Source organism: Pseudozyma hubeiensis (assembly GCF_000403515.1).
Source record: "Pseudozyma hubeiensis SY62 DNA, scaffold: PHS14, whole genome shotgun sequence".
Lineage (NCBI taxonomy): Eukaryota > Fungi > Basidiomycota > Ustilaginomycetes > Ustilaginales > Ustilaginaceae > Pseudozyma > Pseudozyma hubeiensis.
Window position 1 is genome coordinate 70,538 of NW_012133796.1, and position 23,012 is coordinate 93,549.

At 57.5% G+C, this 23,012-nt stretch overlaps 11 protein-coding genes across 11 annotated transcripts; 5 read left to right on the forward strand and 6 right to left on the reverse strand.

Moving 5' to 3' along the window:
- Positions 1 to 797: 797 nt before the first annotated feature.
- On the forward strand, positions 798 to 1,241 carry PHSY_001185 (hypothetical protein; the record flags this gene model as incomplete). Its single annotated transcript, XM_012331817.1, has 1 exon — positions 798 to 1,241. The coding sequence occupies one exon, from the start codon at positions 798 to 800 to the stop codon at positions 1,239 to 1,241; it is 444 nt and encodes a 147-aa protein (XP_012187207.1).
- Positions 1,242 to 1,277: 36 nt separating this feature from the next.
- On the reverse strand, positions 1,278 to 1,596 carry PHSY_001186 (hypothetical protein; the record flags this gene model as incomplete). Its single annotated transcript, XM_012331818.1, has 2 exons — positions 1,278 to 1,453; positions 1,551 to 1,596. 2 exons carry the CDS (start codon positions 1,594 to 1,596, stop codon positions 1,278 to 1,280), a joined length of 222 nt encoding a protein of 73 aa, XP_012187208.1.
- Positions 1,597 to 1,720: 124 nt separating this feature from the next.
- Positions 1,721 to 5,533, forward strand: PHSY_001187 (hypothetical protein; the record flags this gene model as incomplete). Its single annotated transcript, XM_012331819.1, has 1 exon — positions 1,721 to 5,533. The coding sequence occupies one exon, from the start codon at positions 1,721 to 1,723 to the stop codon at positions 5,531 to 5,533; it is 3,813 nt and encodes a 1,270-aa protein (XP_012187209.1).
- A 161-nt stretch (positions 5,534 to 5,694) lies between these two features.
- PHSY_001188 (tRNA pseudouridine synthase) lies at positions 5,695 to 7,398 on the reverse strand (the record flags this gene model as incomplete). The annotated part of the gene is made up of 1 exon (XM_012331820.1): positions 5,695 to 7,398. The coding sequence occupies one exon, from the start codon at positions 7,396 to 7,398 to the stop codon at positions 5,695 to 5,697; it is 1,704 nt and encodes a 567-aa protein (XP_012187210.1).
- A 533-nt stretch (positions 7,399 to 7,931) lies between these two features.
- On the forward strand, positions 7,932 to 9,656 carry PHSY_001189 (hypothetical protein; the record flags this gene model as incomplete). The annotated part of the gene is made up of 1 exon (XM_012331821.1): positions 7,932 to 9,656. One exon carries the CDS (start codon positions 7,932 to 7,934, stop codon positions 9,654 to 9,656), a length of 1,725 nt encoding a protein of 574 aa, XP_012187211.1.
- Positions 9,657 to 9,976: 320 nt separating this feature from the next.
- Positions 9,977 to 10,678, reverse strand: PHSY_001190 (4-hydroxyphenylpyruvate dioxygenase; the record flags this gene model as incomplete). Its single annotated transcript, XM_012331822.1, has 1 exon — positions 9,977 to 10,678. The coding sequence occupies one exon, from the start codon at positions 10,676 to 10,678 to the stop codon at positions 9,977 to 9,979; it is 702 nt and encodes a 233-aa protein (XP_012187212.1).
- Positions 10,679 to 11,752: 1,074 nt separating this feature from the next.
- Positions 11,753 to 13,048, reverse strand: PHSY_001191 (hypothetical protein; the record flags this gene model as incomplete). Its single annotated transcript, XM_012331823.1, has 1 exon — positions 11,753 to 13,048. One exon carries the CDS (start codon positions 13,046 to 13,048, stop codon positions 11,753 to 11,755), a length of 1,296 nt encoding a protein of 431 aa, XP_012187213.1.
- Positions 13,049 to 13,708: 660 nt separating this feature from the next.
- On the reverse strand, positions 13,709 to 14,221 carry PHSY_001192 (hypothetical protein; the record flags this gene model as incomplete). Its single annotated transcript, XM_012331824.1, has 2 exons — positions 13,709 to 13,776; positions 13,888 to 14,221. The coding sequence occupies 2 exons, from the start codon at positions 14,219 to 14,221 to the stop codon at positions 13,709 to 13,711; spliced, it is 402 nt and encodes a 133-aa protein (XP_012187214.1).
- Positions 14,222 to 14,554: 333 nt separating this feature from the next.
- Positions 14,555 to 16,198, forward strand: PHSY_001193 (quinate permease; the record flags this gene model as incomplete). Its single annotated transcript, XM_012331825.1, has 1 exon — positions 14,555 to 16,198. The coding sequence occupies one exon, from the start codon at positions 14,555 to 14,557 to the stop codon at positions 16,196 to 16,198; it is 1,644 nt and encodes a 547-aa protein (XP_012187215.1).
- Positions 16,199 to 16,709: 511 nt separating this feature from the next.
- PHSY_001194 (hypothetical protein) lies at positions 16,710 to 18,509 on the forward strand (the record flags this gene model as incomplete). Its single annotated transcript, XM_012331826.1, has 1 exon — positions 16,710 to 18,509. One exon carries the CDS (start codon positions 16,710 to 16,712, stop codon positions 18,507 to 18,509), a length of 1,800 nt encoding a protein of 599 aa, XP_012187216.1.
- A 405-nt stretch (positions 18,510 to 18,914) lies between these two features.
- Positions 18,915 to 22,412, reverse strand: PHSY_001195 (ubiquitin C-terminal hydrolase; the record flags this gene model as incomplete). The annotated part of the gene is made up of 1 exon (XM_012331827.1): positions 18,915 to 22,412. The coding sequence occupies one exon, from the start codon at positions 22,410 to 22,412 to the stop codon at positions 18,915 to 18,917; it is 3,498 nt and encodes a 1,165-aa protein (XP_012187217.1).
- Positions 22,413 to 23,012: the final 600 nt, after the last annotated feature.

Below are 23,012 nucleotides of genomic sequence, written 5' to 3' on the forward strand. Positions count from 1 at the left end.
CCCTTCTTGAACCTCCCGCGGCGCTGAATTGAAGATTCCGAGGCGCGGGCGCGATTTTGTGGAGAGAGCTCCCAGACGCGTAGAATGAATGATACCGTGGCCGCTGGTATTTCCAGACGGGGCTGCATGAACGGAGCTGTCAGCGTCCCCAGTCTGAGATCCGAACGTTGTTTCGGAGCGGCTGTGTTTGAGCTGTAGGAAGGTTCGGCGTGAATGGCCTCAGTAAAAAACACGACGCCTGCGATCTCATCTTGATCGTCCTAGTGGGCAAGGTCGACCTCGAACGTTTGCCAGTGGGTCAAGCGTCATTTCAATTTTTCAAACGAGAGCATGCGGTCCTGTCAACAGCATAGCTATTATTTCACTTGAACAGGTGAAAGTGGGTGACGAGCTCGCTGAGTCCCATTACAATTCGTATACAGCAGCTGCGAGATAATCGTCTCGACAATAGAGGTCACAAATAGGCACGTCAATTACACGGCGACGCTGGCCTTGACTTTTTAGCGGCGTGCACCAACATCACGCTCGCACTTCTGATCCGGACGGACCCTCCGAAATGGCGTAGGAACAAGCGACAGTCGTGTCGTGTCAAGACTGGTCGAGAGTCGATGCCGGGTGCAGCCTTGCAGATGAGAGCGACAGATTGACATGCGCTTCAGCCAAGTAGACGAGCACAGCACACTGTACGCGCCAGCATCCCGTCGAGCAAAACGTGGCGACGTGCAAAACACGCAAGAAGTCACCTAAGCGAGGCTCATCTCGTTACTTGTTCTGCCTTCGCTGCTCTCGACGTCAATATGCAACTTCCGCTTTTACGGCCTCCCGCTCAGCGCTGCCAAGTTTCCCAGTGCGTGAGTGCCTGCGTTTGTACCAGTGTTGCCTTGGCACAGCTGTTGAGCCGTGCTGTTCAGTACACCTGTATGGAAGAACGCCCAGCCATGTCGTCGTGCATCTCGTTGTGCAGCCAAGCGACAAATGCAAGGTTTGGCTTCGTCGGCTGCTCGCCAATTCCAAAAGCCAAAAAGTCGCGTCGATTCCGGGGTCGACTGCGACTCTGCGTTTCGAATTTCGCGGTTCGATTCTGGCTTGGTGATGGTCCAGCCCTCGTGCTGCTACCCAGCCGTAAAAGTCAGAAATCACGCACGCAGGCACCGAAGCACGCAGCGTCGAAATTCGTCTCCGCCGACGAGGCACGCTCTCTCTTTCTCTGTGTCTCTCTTGCCGAACGGACTCGACGCTGAGTCCCACCGTCTCTGTCTATCTCCGTTGCATACCTGTTACTTTTTACCAAGATTCCGAATTTGCTGTCGGTCGATCCGCTTGCTGCAACACCTCGCTTGCCGATCGACCGCATTCCTCCATCTACACTCTTTCAAGAGGTCACAATCTTCGCCTCTGCATCGCTCAGCGCCCGCTTTGTCGTCGTCGTCGTCGTCGTCGTCGTCGTCGAAATCTCACATCGGTCGCACTCTTCTGCAGCAAAAAGTGTCAAACGTCATCACCACTTGTCGCGGCGACCCCGACACTTCAGCCTCGGTGCCTCGCCTCACTTCCTTCCGATTCGCAACTGATCCGACCCCCTAGCTCGTCTACCATCGGAGACTCCCGGGTCGGTCGTCGCTCCTCTCTCCTTCCTGCTGAGCGGCGGATCGTTGCTTTGCCGTCTCTAACACAGCTCGCGTATTGAGTCTGCATCGACGCAAAGAAGCCTCAGTCCACGATGAGCAGTTCACCGCGCCATCGCGCCATAAGCCCGCCTACGCCGGCTCCATCGCCGCAGCCCGATCTGCACACCTCAATACGGCTCGTCAACAATGCCGCCGCAGTAGCAGCCGCCGCAGCCGCCGCAGCGGGCGGAGGAGCATCGTCAACATCGTCGTCGACAATCTCAAGCGCGCCGCATGCACTCGCCATCGACCCACACGATCCATCGCAGCTCGTAAAGCATCTCTCGCTCGTCTTGCCACAGTATACGCAGTCGGCTCGTTTCAAGCTCGTCTCTGAGCTCGCCGATCTCTTCAGCGTCCGCGAGCTCGCTCACCTCTCGTCGGTCATCACACCGCGGCTCAAGGTCGACTTCCTCTCGGCGCTCCCCATCGAGGTCAGTCTCAACATTCTCAGCTTTATTGATGATCCAAAGACGCTCGCGCGCGCCAGCTGCGTCAGCCGCTTCTGGAGGAGCCTCGTCAACGATGAGCACACGTGGAAAGTCATGTGCCTCAAGCACAAGTACCGCAGACGCGGAAGCAGCAACGCCGCCGTCCCTTCGCTCGACGACCGTTTGATGCGTTCGATCGCGAATTCCTCGCTCACAAATTCGCTCTCGACGCCTCGCATCCGCGCTCCCGCTGCTTTCGGTGTGGTAGCTTCACCCTCAGCTGCAGCCGCGTCGGCACCGATAGCGATGCACAACGCAAGGAACCACGCATCCGGTTCCCTCGGTGTTCTTCTCGAACAGCCGCTCCGTGCGGCCGCAGCTAGCGATACTGCAGAAGACGCAGAAGATCTCAACGACGACGATGATGACGACGCCGCGGTACTCGCATCCCTGTATCAGCGTTATCGAGATCGCGGTCTCGACCCTTCCAACGCTCTCCACGAATTGCGCACTCTCCACGACCTTTTTCTCAGCAAGCAGGACGGCGTTCACGGCACCCTCAACGAGCCCATGTCTGGGGCCGATCTTGCCTTCTACGCACAGCTCGAGGAGATCGTCGAAGAGGAGAGTCGTGCACGCTACGGAGACGAGCCTGCCCATCCCGACGATTCTGTCCCTTTCCGCGCCAACTCCGTGGCACCCGCTGCTGCCTCCACTACCCCAGCCAGCTCAAGGGCGCTGGCCTCACACACGGATTCTTCGGCGCCTGCGTCCTCGTCCCATCTCGGTTGGTTGAGTGCAGGACCCACTTCTTCTGGTTCCGCCGCTCAGCAAATCAGAGCAACTGCTTCGTCTCCTCCTCCCGCCGCCGCCGTCAGCACCTTCCCTCATGCCATCAGCGGGGCATACCGAACAGCCGCCGGCCGACTCGATCGATTGAGCGGATGGCAGCAGCAGTCGACGCCCGCCACCTTCGTCACGCCTCGCTCCAACCAGGTCGACGACCGCGATGCTCAGCTCGACGAGGCCATGGACATGGACGAGCAGGACGATCTTATGCCCACATTGGCATTGTCCTCGGCCGATGCAGCACCTGTCGAACCCGCCGGTCAACCGCCCAATGCGCCGCTGCTCGCGTCGCTGCCACATCACGATTCGCCCACAGGACGCTTCTCTGCTTCCGCAGCAACCACATTAACGAGCACTCGAGCCGCCACCAGAGGCAGCGAAGGCTCTTTCTCGTTGGTCCCTGGCCCTCGTGAACTCCGACGAAACGCTGCTTCTGCACGGCAGCAACGCAGGAGTTCAGCATCGGCCTCGACCTCGCCAGGCGACGCGGACACTTCGAGTGCACTAACCGGCCTCAACCTGGTCGGCGCTTCTGTCTCGCGCTCGCCGGTGCAAGATCGTTCATCTAGCAGCGCAGGACCGTCGCGCCATCCCGTCGCTTCACCTCCCTCTGCATCACGCGTACACCGCCACCGATCCGCCAAGATGCCGTTCAGCTACCGCACACACTTCAAGATGGCTTACCTCACCGAATCCAACTGGCGCAAAGGCGGTCGCCTTCAGACACAGCACGTCTCTGCAGATGCGGGTCACGTCGTCACCAGCTTGGCCATCGACAGCCAGTGGATCGTCGTTGGCATGGCCAATTCCAAGATTCACGTGTTCAGCGCCGAGACCGGTCTCTACGCGCATACGCTGCTCGGTCACGACGCAGGCGTTTGGTGCCTCACGCTCATCAGTCGTACCAGCAAGGGTGGCAAGCGCAGCGATACGGCGGCGTCCGAGCCGGAAAAGGGCAAGATGGTCATCACGAACCCGGAAGATGGCAGCGGCGGTAAGCCGTACCAGGCGGCAGCGGACGGGGATCTTCGTCTCGTCCACCACGACCCACGTCCCGATGCGGCCGATGTGCTCCTGTCGCCTCCTCCCTCGTCGGCAGAGCTGTCGGAGGAGGACTTGTTCGGCAGCCGTGCCGTGCCATCTTCGAGCTCCAGCTCGCCAGTCTCGGCGGGCAAGGCGCGACAGACATACGGCCACGGCGAGACGCTGCAATGGTTCCACAAGGCTCGCCGTGCTATGCGGCGTCAGCAGAGCGCAAGGAAAGCAGCAGCAGCTGCTGCCGCTGCTGCAGCATCATCGGCAACAAATCAAGATCCATCGCACATTGATCAGCACCTTGCGATGGACGACAACGATCTGAGCTTCGGAGCCGGAGACTCCGATGCCGACCTGTCCATCCGCTCCGAAGGACCTTCCGTGGTGCATCGCGAGACGCGTTCGTCGGTACGAGCGAGGAACGCGCGCGAGAGCGCCAGGGCAATTGCCGAGGCCGAAGCGGGTGCCATCAGGGACGCTGTCATGGCCGATGGCACGGGTCAGGTGCCGGCTGAGCTGGCTGAGCGAATCCGTCGCGACGGCGAGACTTCCGCAGCAGCCTCTGGTACAACTGAGGACACTGCCGGTGGAGCAGCTGGTGCATGGGAACGTACACGGACCGCGTCGGCGAACGGTGTGAATGCTGGTGCTGGTGCTGCTGCTGCTGCATCACAGCAAGCAGGAAACGCGCTGGGAATGGGCAATCCATGCGGCAGTGTTCTCGGCTATGGCAACTCGGACGCGATTGTCGTCAGCGGTGGCTGCGACCGAGACGTGCGTGTGTGGGATCTGCGAACGGGCGAATGCAAGCACGTGCTGCGTGGACACACGTCTACGGTGCGGTGCCTCAAGGTGCTGGACGGCAAGCCGATCGCCGTGTCTGGCTCGCGAGACTCGACGCTGCGCGTGTGGAACGTCGAGACGGGCGAGCACCTGCATCTGCTTGCGGGGCACCAGCACTCTGTACGATGCATTGAGGTGGCTGGCAACAAGGTGGCTTCCGGCAGCTACGACGGGACGTGTCGTGTGTGGGATCTCGACACTGGACGGTGTCTGCACACGCTTCGCGGACACATCCACTACATCTACGCGGTTGCGTTTGACGGCAGACGCGTGGCGACGGGATCGCTCGATTCGACGGTGCGCGTGTGGTCGGCGGAAACGGGCGACTGTCTGGCACTGTTCCAGGGACACACGTCGTTGGTAGGTCAGCTGCAGCTGTTGGACAATACCTTGGTGACCGGCGGTTCGGACGGTCGCGTGATCGTTTTCAGTCTCAAGACGTACGAGTGTCTGCATCGACTCTGCGCGCACGACAACTCGGTCACGTGTCTGCAGTTTGACGATCGGTACATCGTGACCGGTGGCAATGATGGCAGGGTCAAGCTGTGGGACTTTGCGAGTGGCAAGTTTATCAGGGAGATCTGCGAGCCGTGCGAGCAGGTGTGGAAGGTGAGTTATAGAGACGATAAGGTGGTGGTTCTGTGCAAGAGGGGCGAGAAGACGTGTATGGATGTGATCACTTTTCGGCCTGCTGCGGATGAGATGTGAAGGGGGCGGGATTAGTTGGGTGGATTTGTTTTATTGTGCGTACTCTGCAATGCATTGTGTTTTTATCAAGAATTGGAAGTTGCATTGGTGCTGCGCAAAGTGTGGAGAATGCAGAACAATGTCGATTGAAGGAGAGGGCTAAGGGTGTGTGACAAGCGGGACTATCCTTCGTACTCGTCGAGATCAGCGCCCTTGGAGTAAGCTTCTTCGTCTTCGTCCTCCTCATCCTCCTGCTGGTCTTGGTCTTTCTGATCCTTCCCTCGTTTTCGAAGACTATCTCTGTGAAACTCTCCGACCTTGACGATGGCCTCTTTGGGGATGACACCTTTGGGGTTGAGGAAGTGGAAGTCGGGACCTTGGAAGACGTCGAGGTAGTTGAGCCATTTGCCGAATTCGTTGGATTCCTGTTCGGTGGCGATGATTCGATCGTAGATCCACTGCTGTTTGAAGGATTCCATTCGGTCTGTGTGGGGTTGGTAGGTGATGGGATCTCGCAGTTCGTCGGTGAGGGAGGGGGAGTCGGGTTTCTTGCGGATCAGTGCGCGAACTTTTTCGTTCGAGTGAGAGATTCGTTGGTTGTAGGCGTCGAAGATCGGGTTTTCGAGGAGAAGACCGAGACCGGGTGCTTTGGGAATGTGGACCCGGGCAGGTCCGAAACACTCGTCCACCAACCCTTCGCCTGCTCCGGTTCGTCCAACTAGTACTAGCAGCCCGATCATCTTGCGAATCTGATGAAGCATGAAACTCTGTCCCCAGAATTTGATGCTCACCCACTCCACTCCCTGGATCATCTTGGGATCGGAAATCGTCAAACGCTTCATGAAGCGCTGACACGATCGATCTCGAAACTCCTTACCGACGGTGAAATTGTGGAAGTTGTGCGAACCGCTGTACCTCGCGAAAATAGATCGGATGCGTGCGAGCGCAGTTGCGAACAATCGATACTGCTTCTTCGCAGCGATGTCGGTGGCGAAATCAGAGGTGGTGCCGTGGGCTGTCCAGAAGGGGTGCGAAACGATCTCGTCAAGACACGTGGTGGTGGATTCTGGATCTTTGGCTAGCTCTTGATCGCGCATCTTGAGCAACATGTCATGCATGGTGGAACCAGGTTTAGGCGGGATAAAGACGTACGTCGGCAAGAGGTATTCGTACATCCTACTGTCGCAGCTCTGCCTGGCGTTGAAACCGTTCTGCACGCGAGTGATGCCCCAGATGCGAATGAAATCGGGTAGGAGCGAGTTGACTTTATCGACCAGGGTCTCGCCTGGCTTCAAGCCGTCAGGTTGGAGGATGAGTTTGAGCGAGAGCAGGTTCCCAGCTGCGTGGACACCACGATCGGTTCGGGCGGCTCGCTGCAGGCCAACCTTGTTGGGGTTGACAGCGTTGTCCGAGGAGACGGCGCCGGCGGTGCAGAAGGCGTCAAAGATGTCGCCTTCGATGGTCTTTACGCCCGGGTTGATCTGGAGACCCGAGTAGCCGATACCGCAGTAGCCGAATTTGACGGCGACTTTGCGTTTGGGGAGACGATCCGAGGAGGCAGAGGAGGAGGAAGAGGAAGAAGGATCCGAGGTGGAGGGGGTGGGATGGTCGTTGGATCGACCGGTGCCACGACGATCTCTTCGCTCCCATTTCTTCTTGCCGCCGTTGTCGTTGTTGGCGGAGTTGTCGAAACGTGCACGTTTAGGCGCTGATTCTGGGCTGGCTGCATCACCGTTCTTGGTCTCGGTGGAAGCAGGGACGGTTGCTTTGGTTGTGGCTCCTGTGTCGAGCTCTCGCTTGAGAGGGTTGGCATCACCTTCAGAGGCGTCCGAGACTTGAGGTGCAGCCGCAGCCGCTGCCACTTCCCGCTCGAGTCTCTGCGTCATGATTTTGATCTTTGCTAGCTTCTCGTCGATGGTATCCGAGTAGAGCACGGTGCGTTGGACAGGAATGCGTTGGCCTTTAGCGATGCCGAGGGCGATGAACCAATCGCGAGCTGAATGGACGGCGATGCGGTGCGAAACGTGCAGGTGTCGACTTTGGTATGGTGCTACTGCTACTGCTGCACGCCACAAGCAGTGCGGTCGAGAGAATGGGAGAAATATGGTGTGAGAACGGGATGCCGAGTCGACGGGATGATGGTGTTGGTGTGGAAGCAAAGGAGAAATCGGAATCTTTTTTTGTTTCTTTTTGGCTTTTTTCGGCGATTTCTTCCTGAAAATGATTTGGCGTGCACTTTTCGATCGGCGATTCTTCCAAGCAATCGGGAGAGATGGGCGAAGCGGAAAGGCCGATAGAGAAGGAAGAAATCTTTGTGATTTGAAAGGGCCAAACGCACTTTTCAGTTGTACAATCACACCATCATCTCGTTCATCTGTCGATCATCGACTCAGCCTTATCCTCATACACCACCACCACCATGTCGTCCTCATCTCGGCCAACCTCGCCCGACAATCATGGGTCAACATCAACACCACATGCCAATGGCACCACTACCAATGGCGACGCTCACGCTGCTCCCTCCGCTTCCACCTCTTCAGCACCCGTCGAGCCATCACAGGAGGACAAGCAGCAGGCACAGCAGGACAAGACTCAGGGAAACCAGCACTTCTCCGCAAAGGAATACTCCAAAGCCATCGATGCCTTTACTCGTGCTTACGAGCTCGATCCCACCGACTCCACCTTCCTCACCAACCGTGCTGCTGCCAAGATGAGCCTCAAGATGTACAAGTCTGCTCTCTCTGACTGCCAGCTCGCAAAGGATATCCAAGCAAAACAGTCCCCCGACGGCGTTGCTCAGCCAAAGACGCTCATCCGCCTCGCCAGGTGTCACCTTTACCTCGGCAACCCTTCCGGTGCGCTCTCGGTGCTCAACCCCGTCGTCACCATGTCCGGTGTCGACGATGCCTCTCTCAAGCAGGCTAAGCAACTCCAGAAGCAAGCGAACAGCGTCGCAGACCACCTTTCTTCCTTCCAGAGCCTCTCATCCCAAGGAGATTGGTCCGTAGCAGGTTTCGCGTTGGATCAGGCTCAGTCCCATGCCGGCATCTCGGAATCCGACGTCCCCCTCACATGGCGTATCATGCGCGCCACCGTACACCTCCACAAGAACAACCTCGACCAAGCCAACAGCGTCATCGCAGACGCACTCCGCGCCGATCAAAGCAACCCGGAAGCTCTCCTCGTCCGCGCTCGCATCTTGCTCGCCAAGGGAGACATCGCCAAAGCGGTGGCGCACTGTCAAGCTGCGCTCCGATCCGACCCCGAACAGTCTGGTGCCAGAGATCTGCTCAAGAAGTGTCGTCGACTCGAAGCCAAAAAGGAAGAGGGAAACACCAACTTCAAGCAGGGCGACCACGCTGCTGCTGTCAAGAGCTTTTCCGAAGCCTTGGAGATCGCCGACGAGAAATCCGATCGAGATGGACCGGCGCAAGGTTTCAAAGCTATTCTCTACTCCAACCGCGCCACTGCCAACTCCAAGGACGGCGACCACCAAGCTGCCATCGCCGACTGCGATGCTGCTCTCCAGCTCGATCCGGGATACGTGAAAGCGCTTCGAACCCGCGCCAGAGCACTCCTCGCCGTCGAAAAGTACGAAGACGCGGTCCGCGACTTCAAAAAGGCTCTCGAAGAAGCTTCGGTTTCCGGCGGTCGCGAAGCCGAACAGTTGCAGCGCGAACTGCGTTCTGCAGAGATCGATCTCAAGAGGAGCAAGAAGAAGGACTACTACAAGATCCTCAGCGTCAGCAAGGACGCCTCGGACAGCGAGATCAAGAAGGCCTACAGGAAGGAGTCGCTGAAGCACCATCCCGACAAGGGAGGTGATGAGGAGAAGTTCAAGCTTTGCAGCGAGGCGTACAATGTGCTGAGTGACGAGAACAAGAGGAGGCGGTACGATGCGGGCGCGGATGATCTCGAGAGCGATGGGATGGGTATGGGTGGCGGGTTCCCGGGTGGAATGGGCGGGTTTGGTGGTCCCGGCGGTGTCGAGATCAATCTGGCCGATCTGTTTGGTGCTGGTGGTGGAATGGGCGGTGGCTTCCCCATGGGAGGTGGCATGGGTGGCATGGGTGGCATGGGAGGTGGATTCCCCGGTGGACAGAGGAGAGGTGCACGACCGCCACCTGGCTTCCACTTTGGTTGAGGCGATGGACTCATGCAAAAAAACAAAGCATCTACTGTAGACGTGCAATTTCGAACTCGCGTGTACCACCACCCAATCCGCAGTTGATAGCCATTGCGAATAGTCGGGGACGAGTCTGTGCAGCCGCGTCGTCATCGTGGCTTTGCAGGCTTGGCGACGTACACTGTACACCCTGCCTATCCTGACCTACCACTTACAATGGACCGTTCAACTCTCGCACCATCCACACATATCTCTTCGATAAAGGGTAACGATTGTTGCAATGCGAGCGAAGATACAAAGAAGAACCAAAAAACAGACAAAGACTGGAGCGGCGATTTTTACTTGAAGACGACCTCTACCAAGCGATCCAAGCCTTGCCTGGCTCTGGTGGCTGCGGACCTCTCCACCTCGACTCCCTCCTCCTCCAGTTCGCTGTTGAAGACCTCGATGCTCCACACACCCCTATACCCTGCCTCCACGACTTTCCTCACGAAGGCCTCCACTGGCATGAATCCGCCTCTGTGCTGTTCGCAGGGGTACAACCTGCTGCTTCTGCTCCAGATCATCCTGCTCGGTCTCGGCTCCCCCTCTCGCGGGCTTGGTTCCAGTGGGCTTGGCATTTTCCTCGCATCACCGATTTGGAGCAGGAAGATCTTGTCGCCTGGAACAGTGCGGATTTGAGCGAGGCTCCGTTCGAGTGCGCTGAGAGTTGAAGAGATGGGTTCTTGGATTCCCGAGGTGGAGCAGGGGTCGGCAAATTCGCGGGCTAGTGTGTTGAACGAGTCGAAGATGAGACCGATGTTGTCGCGATTTACGAGGCGGACGATGTTCCAGGCTTGGGACCAGAGATCGATGTGGGCGCCCCAGGAGAGGGCTTCATAGCCGACGTTGATTTCCCACCCTGTTTGTGATGAAAAGGAGGAAGCCATATCGGAGATCTCGAGGAAATCTTTTACGATGGTATCCGCATCACCTGTCGTGCGAGGAGCAGGTGTATTGGAAGAGCAGATCAGGAGCAAATGCGTACCCAGCGCACGCATCACCTCGAACCTCCCCCGTACCCGTTCCATCGCTTCTTGCCTGTCTTCGAGTGCAACCCACCCTTCAATATCCCTCAACGGCTGCAAACAACTAACCTCCAGCCCCCTCGCCTCACAGTACCGCCTCACATACTCCGCTGCCTCCACCTCCCTCCTCCTCTCCTCCGCCGTACACTCGCCCATCGAACTGTACCATTTCTCCTCCTCCTTCCCCTTGAGCAGCGCAGGTTTGCTCAACGGGCTATCCGGAGGAGTCAACAGCTCACCCCTCCCCTGACAACTCTCCACCTTGCGGATACCTCCAAACTCCTCCGACTGCGCGAAAACCCACAGATCATCCGTAAAGATCTCGACCTGTTGAATACCCACGCGGGAGATGGAGTCGAGTTTGGAGAGAAGTGTGTGGTTGGAAGTGTGGTACCCTACTGAGTGGGTAAAGATCGAATATGTTGGGTGGAAGGACGTCATTGTGTCGATAGCCTGCGAATGGGTAGGAGAAGTGATGGTTGGGATGGAAAGACGTTGAGGACGACAGATGATGAGATAGGAGGGTAAGGGTTAGCCGTGAGGTTACACACAGCACAATTTGACAGCAGCAGCTTACCCCTCAACCGCGTGGTGTGCGTCGAGCCAAAAAAAAGCACAGGTTCGGATACATGTAACCGACGACGACAAAATTGACCGACCAAAGTCACACGCGCGCGCATAACCTCGGCTATTTCCCCCCCTTCCCCTCCACCTCGAGCAACCGGCTAATTCGGCTATTTGTCGATTTCGGACAATTGTGTTGCCATGTGTGCACAGCCGGAGCATATGCATAGGTACGCATTCCTTCACTATGCATCACAATGATGGCAGGGCGACCGGGGAACACAGGAAGAATGTTTCTCCATACCCAGGTCGTGCGGAGGGGGGAACGTCGGGTGTGGAATCACTTTCATCCCTGAAGCACCACTCGACGGCAATTCGTTGATCCCCGAACCCCTTTGCTCTTACCGCACACACTTCCACACTCACACACACAACTACTTCGCTGGCCCGAAATGTAAGATCGCTTATTCTCATCTGACAGCTCTACTTGATGTCCAACATACTTCTGACCAACTCCCTCGCTTCCTCCTCGACCTTGAACCCGATCGGGCCCTCATCGCCCGCCTTAACGGCGAACTCGATGGGCTCGAACTCGGCCATCCCCTGTTCCCAGGCCTTGGCTGTAGCGGCCCACATCCTCGCCTGTGCCAGACCCTGTTCGACCATGGCTTCCACTCCACCTATGGCTAGCCAGTGGTTCTGTTCGGCGAGACGGAGGAGAGGTGTGATGCGCGGTTTGTAGCACATATCCAAAAAGGGTCGGTTGGTGGGTAGTGGTAGTTCGATCAAAGCTTCCCCTGCTTCGGCGGAGGGGAGGGGAGCGTGGGGTTGGGTGAGAGCGTGGTAGGGGGAAGCAAAGAACATCTCTGCTAGGGTGTATACCATCTTTTCGTCGGGCGTCTCGGGTGCGAATGCCGGAATAGCACCTACCGCACAAGCGATGTGACCGATCTCTCCTGCGTCGCGTTTGGCCGCTTCCGCGTTGTACGCTTCGATCGAACGCAGCGGTCGCAAATCGAGCGAGTTCCCGAAATGTTCGACGACAGCTTGCGTTTCCGCCGCATCACGATTCAGCAGGTAGATCGGAGAGAGACCCATCTGACTAACCGCGTATACAGCCGAACGACATGTTCCACCGGAACCGATGATGAACGCCGAGTAGTGCTTGCCCTCCGGATTCCTGGGAAACACATACCTCGCAGCATAGCCCAATTGTGGATCGAGGTACTTTGTCACCCTATCCTCCGCATTGCACTCGGCTACAGCGCGGAGGACAGAGTGTGAAATTCCGAGGTAATCCGTGTTGGTACCAATCATCTTTCTGCTACCGTTGTGCGGGACAGAGATGATGGTGTTGACCGTCTGAGTCGCTTTCCCCGCTGCACTGAGTTCATCTATCACCCCCTCTTCGCCCAACGTAGCGGTGATGACTACTTTGAGCGGCATGGTGACACCTGCACCGGCGAACAGCGGATCGTTGCGTACGATCTCCCTCAGGTGCGGCTCGTCGATGCTCTTGGTGTCCTTGAGAGAGTAGGTCGGGAAGAAGGATTGCTTGTCGGATCCAGGGAATGCGTTGATGGGTGCGATGGATTGCAGCATGAGGTTTTGGAAGGCTGGGCTGGCGGAGTGCGAGATGGGCGAACCGAAGAGGAAGTACCGCCGAGCAGAGGAGGCGATTTGTTCGGGAGTGGGGTGGGGTGGTGCGTTGGCAGGAGTTGCGGTTGCGTGACCGTTGGTGCCGTTGGCATGACCTTGGAACGAGATCGACTGCGACATTGTTTTCTTGCTACCCTACCGTACCGTATTGGTCTTGCGAAAGTATGATGGAGGAACGAGAGCAAACAACGACGAACAAGAAGAACTCGTTCAAAGGGCTCGAGGAGGGTCTTCCTTACAACTCGGCCGACAGTCTCTCTCGCCGTTAGAACGGCTAAACGGTGTGTGTCGTATAGCCGTTTCGGTGAATACGAATTTCGCCGTTGGGCAAGCGCCAAAGTTGCCAAGATGACCGGTGAGTCAAGTCTGTCTGGCGCAAGGCAAACCACGCGGTCCGACTGTTTGGCTCGGACGGCTATTCGCTGCTGGTGTACCGCCCGAACTACGAAACTCGCTGTTATACCACGCTTGCCGTTTCGGATAACCGAACTGAATCCGCTACTCAGTTCTTTGCCGAGAAGACCGAGGATGACCCGCGGGTGCTATTCCCCCTGCTAGAGAAACTCTCCGCGACTCGGCTGTACGAATGCTGCTCCAACAACTCTCCGCGCCCTAGTTTATGCTCGAACGGCTCCCCATCACCATCTCCACCTTTCATTCGTCCAGACGCAAACGCAAAAAAAACCGCATGGTCGATTCGGCATCCCGCTCTTGTTGCGATTCGCACGCCATTCGTCCAACACTTGCTCTCTGTGCCCGAGAGTAACCGGGACCTTCGCATCATCCCGCAGATGAAGATTTGGGCCCCTCGAAACCCAACTGAGTGGGTGGAACATGGAGCCCCTCGTCTGTAAGATGAAAAAAGATACCATGCGGTGCCCCGGTTATTCAGCTTGTGAGGGGAGTGGTCTCACGCTCGGATACAAGATTGCTAACGCCGTTGAACAAAAGTTTCGTACCTTGCAGATGAGGAATCCCACGTCGGTGGTTGGGCGAAGACTGTAAGTCCATGTTCGCCCGTTCAGCCCGGTTGACAGCATCAAGTGAGAAGAAATTGATTTTTTTTTGTGGTGGCAGCGGGGACCCCACGAATGAAATCTCGCCAGACTTTTCCCGTTCCTGTGCTAGAGTGCCTGCGGGGGGAAACTCGACCGAGACAGAGAGAGAGTTGACGCTGTTCTCCGCATGGGATTTTTTCTCTCGTTTGGACTCGCCACTCTCTCCCCCCGCCTTCGCCTCGACACAACACATATAACCCCCACTTCCGCCTTCGTACTTCCGACTTTTCTCCATTTCCCCCCAGACACCACGTCCTTCAACCCATCATCGCCGCTCCTTTCTCTTTCCTCAACTGACTTCGGTATCCCCGTTGCAGAAGCAAGCGAATTTGAAGACTTTGCTTCTTAACGGTGCGGAAAAGCGCAAAACTCAAACAAGACACCAACCGAGTCACACACGCGATTTAAAGAAAAACTTTTATTCTTACTGTAAAAGGCGCAGCGCGGATCTTGAATTTTTAGTCAGTTCGCTTTCCAAAACAGCTGTCACAAAACCGGTCAACCTAAACGAGAGGATACTTCTCATACCACACCACCATCTCCCCCCCACCCACAAGCATTCGCCAAGATGGGATTCCTCAAACGAGTCGAAGATAGACCCACCCCGCAGTCGGTCTACAACTGGCGAGTGTGGGTTTTCTCCTTCATCGCCTCGTTCGCTTCGATCATGATCGGCTACGATTCGGCGTTCATCGGTGGAACTCTGGCCCTCCCATCGTTCACAAAGAGCTTTGGAAAGCTCGATGCCAGCACCTCGGGAAACTTGGTATCGACGTACCAGGCAGGTGCGTTCTTCGGTGCCTTCCTCGGTCATCCGCTCGGACACTTTTTGGGCAGGAAGAGGGGGTTGTTGATCACATCGATCGTGTTTACCATCGGTGCGGCGATCATGACCGCTGCTGGTCCTAGTACACACCTCACCCCCGTGTATGTCGGTCGTGCCATCGCAGGTATGGCCATCGGCGCTGCGAGCAACCTCACCCCCATCTACATTTCCGAGATCGCCCCCGCTCCAGCACGTGGTCAGGCTATCGGTCTGTACGAAGTCGGCTGGCAGATCGGTGGTATCGTCGGCTTCTTTATCAACTACGGCGTCCTCCAGACGCTTCCCTCGAGCGTCAAGCAGTGGAGGATTCCGTTTGCAGTGCAGCTCATCCCCGGTGGAATGCTCATGATCGGTTCGCTGTTTTTGGTAGAGAGCCCGAGGTGGTTGTTGTCCCGAGGAAGGGTCGAGGAGGCCAGGGAGAAGCTGGCCTACATCAGGCAGCTCGACGTGGACCACCCTTACTTTGTCGAGGAGTTCGGTCAGATGCAGGCTGCGATCGAGGAGAACAAGATCAAGGCAGGAGGCGACTCTTACTTCGCCCCCTTCAGGTACGTCTTCCGCCAGAAGCACCTCATCAGGCGACTGGCGTTCGGCTCCTCGCTCTTCGCCTTCCAGAACGGCACCGGTATCAACGCCATCAACTACTACTCTCCCACCGTGTTCAAGTCGCTCGGCATCACAGGTACTTCCACGGGATTGCTGGGTACCGGGTGCTTTGGAGTGATCAAGACGATCGGGTCGTTCATCTTCATCCTCTTCCTCGTCGAGACCGTGGGACGACGTCGTCTGCTCATGATCTCCTCCTCCGGTGGTGCTTTTGCCATGTACTACATCGCCGCGTACATCGCCATCGCCAAACCGGCTCTGCACAAGAAGACCTCGATCGATGGACCCGGAGCCTCTGCTCTCGCCTTCTTTTACATCTGGACGTGCTTCTACTCGTTCGGTTGGAACCCGCTGCCGTGGGTGTACGGAGCCGAGTCGTTCGACAACACCGCCCGCCCCGTCGCCCAGATCTTCATGGCCGCCTCCAACTGGCTGTACAACTTTGTCATCTCCCAGGCGACCCCGCACATGTTTGCCAAGATGGGCTACGGTGTCTACCTGTTCTTTGCTAGCTGCATGGTGCTCAGCGTGATCTGGGTGTTCTTCCTGATGCCCGAGACCAAGGGTATCCCGATCGAGGAGATGGACAACCTGCACGAGAAGAGGCCCCAGAGACATGCGCACAGGATGGTCATGGAGGAGCTCAGGGTGAGGGCTGCCGAGAACAGAGGAGAGGCCGTGTTGGCCAACGCTGACGACGCAGCTTACTCGCCCAGCGATGCAGCTAGTACCAACGGCAAGGAGGATGCCATGACCCAGGTCAAGATCAACACCGCTTGATAGATGTTCACTCGGTGATACACAGAGGGCCGGCGTTGGTCATTGTAGTTTTAGAGATTGGCAAAGAAGAATGTCACGCTTTGTTCGCACACTTCGTTTCGTGGTGGTTGAGCGTGCTGCCTGAGGATGATGTTGGGTGTGTAGCGAACGACAGAGGTGCGCCAGTGTGAGGAAGCGGTCTGGTCTGATGGCAAGAGTCGAACGATCATGGTGCGGGGAGAGACACGATGAGGTTACCGTGGTTACCGTGGCACAAGATGAAAGCGCACAATCTCGACAGCGTCCGACCAAATTAACCCGAAGGGAAACGCTCGATCTTACATTCCACAAAAATCGACTCGCGCGGGAATTCTGAGTGTCGGCGTTGTGCGATTGCAATCGGGCTCAGGCAAAGGCGCCAAATCGACGAACTGCCCAGTGCACTTTCATTCATCCTTCTCTTTCTTCTTCTTCTTCTCATCCATCCACAACTCTCATCCCGTTCCTCCAACTCGACATTCACTCGTTCACGATGGCAGGCGAAGGTCTCGACGATGAGCTGCTTGCGCTCGCCGGCGAATCCGGTCGCAAGCAGATCGACCTCTCCTCGGACGACGAAGATCGCGTCGTACGCACCGGTTCCAAGCGCGAATCCAAACCCTCCACCACTTCCTCGTCTTCCCTCGCCAAGAAGCGTCGTCTCGATCTCCTCGATGAATCCGCCTCCGGCTCCGACGCCGACGCACCCGGTTCCTCCGACGACGACTCCGACGCCGACGCTCGTCGCGATCCCTACCCGTACCAGCAGATCTACAAGAACGCAAAGGACATGCAGGACCTCATGTCCATGAACGAGTTGGACCGCGAAGATATCCTCGCCAGAAGAAGGGACGAGATCAACAAGAGGAGGCAAAAGTTCGAGCTCGCCGCTCTCGTGAAAGCTCAAAAGGCCGCTGCCGGTGCCACGCGGAAGCAGCAGCCGAAAAAGAGGGTGGTGCGAGGTGGTGCACGTGGTGCAGGCAGAGACGACTCGCTGAGCGAGAGCGACGACGACGACGACAGGGATCAAGAAGAGGAGGATGGCGATAGCGACTTTTTGTACGGCAAGAGTGGAGCGGCTACAGCGGCAAAAAGTAGGAAGAAGAAGTTGCCGGGACAGACGGATGCTAAGAGTGCAAAGTTGAGCGAACTCAGGAAGAAGAGGAAGGAGAAAGCCGCGGGAATCTCGACCAGGTACGAATCGGACGATGAAGCAGCTACTACCACAAAGACCAAAGGTCGAAGGGGCTATGCGTCGGACTCTGCCTCCGAGGTGTCATACTCCGACTACTCGGATGAGGAAGACCACCCGCGTCGCGGGGGCAAGACCGCCCTATCCTCCATCAAATCCGATCCTCGCGATTCGTCCGAACCTCCTCCGCTGGCGGACCTCAACGCGGCGCGCATCACCCGCGATCAGATCGAATCGCGGCTCTACGCCCCGCGCTGGCGCGACGTGCTCACGGGCTCCTTCATCCGCTTCTCCTGGGGCACCCGTCCCTCGGAATCCAACCCCTCCCGAACAGAAACCGTCTACCGCATCCACCAGATCACCGACATCCTCGAAAAACCCGGCAAGTTCTACGACCTCTCCTCCGACCGTTCCGGCAAGTGGTGCAACGTCTACCTCGTCTTCGAACATGCGGGCAACGAACACGAGGCCAAGATCAACATGCTCTCCAGGGGCGAATTCACCGAATCCGAACGAGATCGTTGGATCGCCTTTGTCAATTCTTCTTCAAAATCGTCCCGGGTTCCAAGGAAAGCTGCGGTGGGTAGGAAAGCGGACGAGTTGGAAAAGTTTTTCACGTCTCCATTGACGGAGGCGGATATTGGGAAGATGTTGGAGACGAAGAAGCGGTTGAGGTTGGAAGCGATCAGCGTGATGGGTGGGAGTGCGGTGTTGGGTGCTACGGCTGGGTTTGATTCTCCCAAGACGCCGGGCGGTGCTACGCCAACGATGAAAGCTGGGCTGGACGGTGTGGGAGCGGAGGCGAAGACGTTGGAGGCTAGGTTGGCAGAGGTGAACGTCAGGAATAGAGCACTGGATAAGAGCAAACAGAGCGACGTCGAGAGGAAAGCGAGGAACACCAAGATCGCTGCGTTGCAGGCTGAGAGAGCCAAACAGCGCAAGGAGGAGGAGCAGAAACAGCAGCAGGGAGCAGCGAATGGTGAGGGTGAGGGTGGAGTCGAGTTGACCAATGCAAAGGTGGGAGAGAGTGGGATGGGAAATGGTTTCGTGGCGGTCAAGAACTACTCGACGCTGGTGGAGGTGGATCTGGGCGATTTCTAAACATCGAATCGAATGCCTGTACAATGCTCACACACAAAACCGACTTGACTCGTGACAATGGAAGATTGGAGCGACATGTGGCCTCTTGGACTTTGATCGAGTGTGATGCAGAGACGTGGCGATGTGGGCAGCGTTCTAAGATGGACGACACGATCTCAGCGCTTGCAACTTTCTCTGCTCGCAAAGCATCAACCCCCAATTAGAGCGGTCGCTACTCTTCCCTCGCAACTCCGATAGTCGTCCCTATTCTCTCACAGCGTCACGTTCCGCCCGTCTCAATCCCCATCGTGTTGAAGTTGCTCCATACCCGCACTCACGATGCACAAGCGCCACACGTCGACACGCACAATCGCATCTCTTCCCCAACCATCTATTTCCCTGTTTACCCCCTCCTCTCCCCGCCGTCTACCTCCTTCTGAACCACAGCACGTACGCACTGTTCCCCTGCAACTTGCTCGTATCGCCCTTGACAATCCTACTGTCATCGCAGTACCACCACTCCTTTCCGCTCTTTACCGTCGCCGTATAATGCCCCGTGTTCAGGCTGCCAAAGTGGTGCGTCACGCCATACAGGTCGTACAGATACGGCGGTTTCTGACTGCCGCTCTCCACCACCCCTGCACCCATCGCCGCCCCCGCGCCCGGCGGCAAAGGCGGCGGCATGTAATTCGTCAGATCCAACGGTCTGTCCACGGGATACCTCACCTCCGTATCCAACTTATCCGTAAACGGACCTTTGAAGCTAAAGCGCTTCAAATGAATCAGCAGCACCTGGGGCAACCTCGAGACGCTCAACTTCTTGGTCGCCTTCCTCGGCCTCTTGCACCTGCTGCAATTCCACATATCCCCTTTGTCCAACACCTCTTCCCTCACAAACGCATCCAAGCACTGCTCCAACCCCACCTTGCCTCCCTTCCCGCCCACCACCGGCAACGAGAGATACGTAAACGCCTCGTACGTGGTACTTGTCTTCCCACAAGTGAGACACGTCAACTTATTCCTGAACTGACCCTGGAACCAATCCACCACCAAACTGTCGTTGCGCATCCGGTAGATCTTCCACTCCTTGACGCTCGCCACCTGCTGCGGCAGTGTCTCCAACTCTCGCTCCCTTTCCTCGGTCATCTCTATCGCCGGCGGTCTAGTCTGGACGTAATTCAGATCCTCGTGCAGTCCATCCAAGAGGATCGCCAAGAACTCCTGCGAATCGTGCTGATCGTACCCCCTGAACGACGGTGCGAACCTCGCCATGGCTTCGCGGAAAGTCACGGGAGAGACGAACGCGTACTTTTCGCCCCACATGACATGGATGAGCCCGGCCAAGGCGGTGGCCAGCTGACCCTGCGTGCCCAGTGGATTGGTCCGGTTGATCGCCTGCTTGTAACTCCCGTCGAGCAAAAACCTCGCCAGCGGAATCGTCGCCGAAAGACACTGCAGCGTCGAGTTCATGTAACACGAGTTGCCGAGGTTCTTCAGCCCGGTCAAGCCGATCTTGATCTCGTCCGCGGCTCGAGTCGGTGCGCTGTAGACGCGAGACTGACCCCCGTACGCAGGCACCACCGCCGTCCCACCTCCCGGCGTCAGCGAAGCCGGCGTACCCGATCGATCGCGACTGCCCGTCGTCGCCGCGGTAGGTGTCGCCGTCGATGCCGCAACAGGCGGTGGCTGTGGCGCCGCCATCATCCCATATGGCGAAGTGACGCCAGAGCCTATCGTGTTGGGTTTGAGTTGAGGATAATCGAACGTAGTCGACGAGTTCGACCGAGAAGGCGGGCGGTGTGCTGCTGCAGGTGGGAACGAAGGTGCACCCTGATATGCACGTGCTGGCAGAGAGGGAGGCGCATACCCGCCGTCGAAAGATCCCGCTGCATACGGAGAGCTCGTGCCGTTCGTCGCTCGGCTCGGATAGATGCCTCCCGGCTGCATACCCGTCTTCCCAGGTGCCGACGGCGATGCCGGAGCAGACGGAGGCGCATACGACGAGCCATCGGCAAACACCTGCTGCTGCCTCCTGACACGCTTGAGCTCCTGCTCCCTCGCCTGCTCCGCCGTAACTCCCCTCGTGCTAGGGTCTTCCGCCGTAGGAAAGCGTGTCCCCGGTTCGAACGAGATGCTGCTCCTCCCAGTCTGCTTCGGCGTCCCATTGTTCGCGCTCCTTAGCACCAATTTATCCCCGAGCTTCTGCGACCACCTCTCGAACCCGCCCACTAACAACACCGGCTGATGCGACAGTGTCTTTTGAAACTCGTTCTCGTAAATAGCCCTGATCAACACGTCCATCCTTGCCTGCGCCGTCGGATCCTGAGGAATCTTATCCGCCGACAAGCTTCCCCTCAACGATCTCAGGTTCCTGTCGTACAGCACCACCAGATCGAACTGGTTGCGCGTCGCAAATGCCGACTGCTCCTCCTGCGGCGAAATCACGAGCTTATCCTCGATCTCTCCTGAACTCATCCCCTCCCTCAACGTGAAGGGTTCGATGCACACGGTCCTACCGCCCGAAATACGACCAGCCTCGTACTCGGCCCGACTGCGTACATCCAACAGCAGCACATCCAACCCCATCTTTTTGCCGATCTTGCGTCTGCCCTCTGCATCGGTGAACTCTTGGAAGCCCGGGTTGAGGTAGCTGAAGAGCTCTTCGACCGAGATGTGGTTCTTCATGGGTAGCGCTGGTTTGGAGCCGACCATGAGCGAGCGAGGTTCCGGTGTGCCGTCGAAGGAAGCGCCTGCTGCCGATGCCGGATGGGGGGCCGACGCTGCCGAGCTGGTCGAATAGCGTGTGCTTTGCTGCTGGAGACTGAAGCGACGATCGCTGTCCTGATACGGCAATCCATCGATCTGACGCTGCGGCTGTTGGTGCTGCTGCTGTACCGACGGTGCTGCTGGCTGTGTATTCGAATCAAAAGGCTCTGGTACATCGCGAGCAATGGCAAACTCGCGCGCGACATCGGTAGAACTGGCACTCGGTGGTGCGGGAAGCGGACGTTTCGCCTTACCCACAGCATGCGTAGGTGGAGCAGGAAACCCGTTAGCATCCGTCCCATTCGAAGTTGCTGTATTGCTGCTCTCGAACTGATCAATTGTAGGATAGGACGAGTTGAACTCGGAGGCTGTCGGAACGTCCGGGAAGCTCGGTTGAGCCGACGAGGCGTCTAGCAAGGTTTGGCTGAGGTCGTGGGTTGAAAAAGCGGATGCGGCGCTGTCGGACCTGGCGCGATTGCGATGCTCTGCGGGATCGGTGACAGCCGAGTTGCGAAGAGCCTGAAGACGATCTGCGAGCGAGCTGCCGGTGCGTCTGCCGGTAGCGTGATGGTCGTCGATCGGTTCGGCGTCTGTGCCGTGAGCTGCGTGGTCCTCATCAGAGTCAGCGCTTGAGGTCGCATTCGCACTCGCCGAGCCCTGGCTGCGAAGAGCCGAATCGCCTGGCGGTTGCTCCCGCAACTGGCGTTCTGCATTCCTCGCCTGCTCCTGTGCCATGTCCCTGTTCGCCTGAGCGTTCCTCTCCTCCCTAACCGCCAGCTGCGCCTCCAACCTCTTTGTCCTCTCGATAAACACGGGAGCCTGTTTCATGAGCTCATTGTACGCCTTGTACACCGATCCCGTGCGCGCCTTTGCGATGGTGGGCCACTCATCATGCTTGGCGATGAAGGCGGCGACGTTGGCGGCTTTGAGGTAGTTGACAAAGGCGACCTCGATCTGGCCCTGAGCGTCTGCGGCGCGCGCCTTGTCGAGGAGGGCATTTGCAGCGCCGATGTAGGTTTTGACGCTGAAATTGGAGTCGAGCTTGGGTTGGGCTTGCTTGCGGAGGTTGAGCGGGTGGTTGGCGGAGAGGAAATGGGAGCGGGATGAGCTGGCGGTGGCGGCGGCAGCGCCGTTGGTCGGGCCCACCGCGGCGGGCATGTTGGCGGCGGTGCAGAGACGATGCTCTGGGCCAAATGCGGATGCTGTGTGCGGTGGTTGGAAGATGGTGTCAGGTGCTGAGTTGCAGATGCTTGGTTGTCACCACAAGAAAGCGATCGTAGAGGGTGATGACTGGCTGAATGCGGGTATCGTCACAGCAGCAGCGTGCCAGAGCTGTCGTGTGGTTGTTGTTCGTAAGTCCAATGGAGATGGAGATGGTGTGTTGCTATGAATGATGCGGAAAGGAAGATACGGGTTGGTGTGTGACAATGATGATGCTCAGTCTGTGCTCAGTGCATGCGATCCAGCGTCGGTGATTCCGCTGCGTCTATCGGCCTGTGCGTGTGCGTGCGTGCGGAAATGCTGTGTTGTGCAATGCAGTGCTTTCTCTCGCTGTGTGTCTCACGAAGCTGTGTGGGGTTGCTGAAATCCAAATCATTCGCACAGCACAGCGCGACTCGCGAAAAAGTGGAGCATGAAATTTCGGTGTGCGATTCTAGTGCCTGAAAAGAAAGGGGTTTCCTTCCTATTTGGCGTGTGAGACGGCAATTGCCAAGAAGGCTTCAATGTACAGCTGCCTTGCTCAATCAAACAACAACA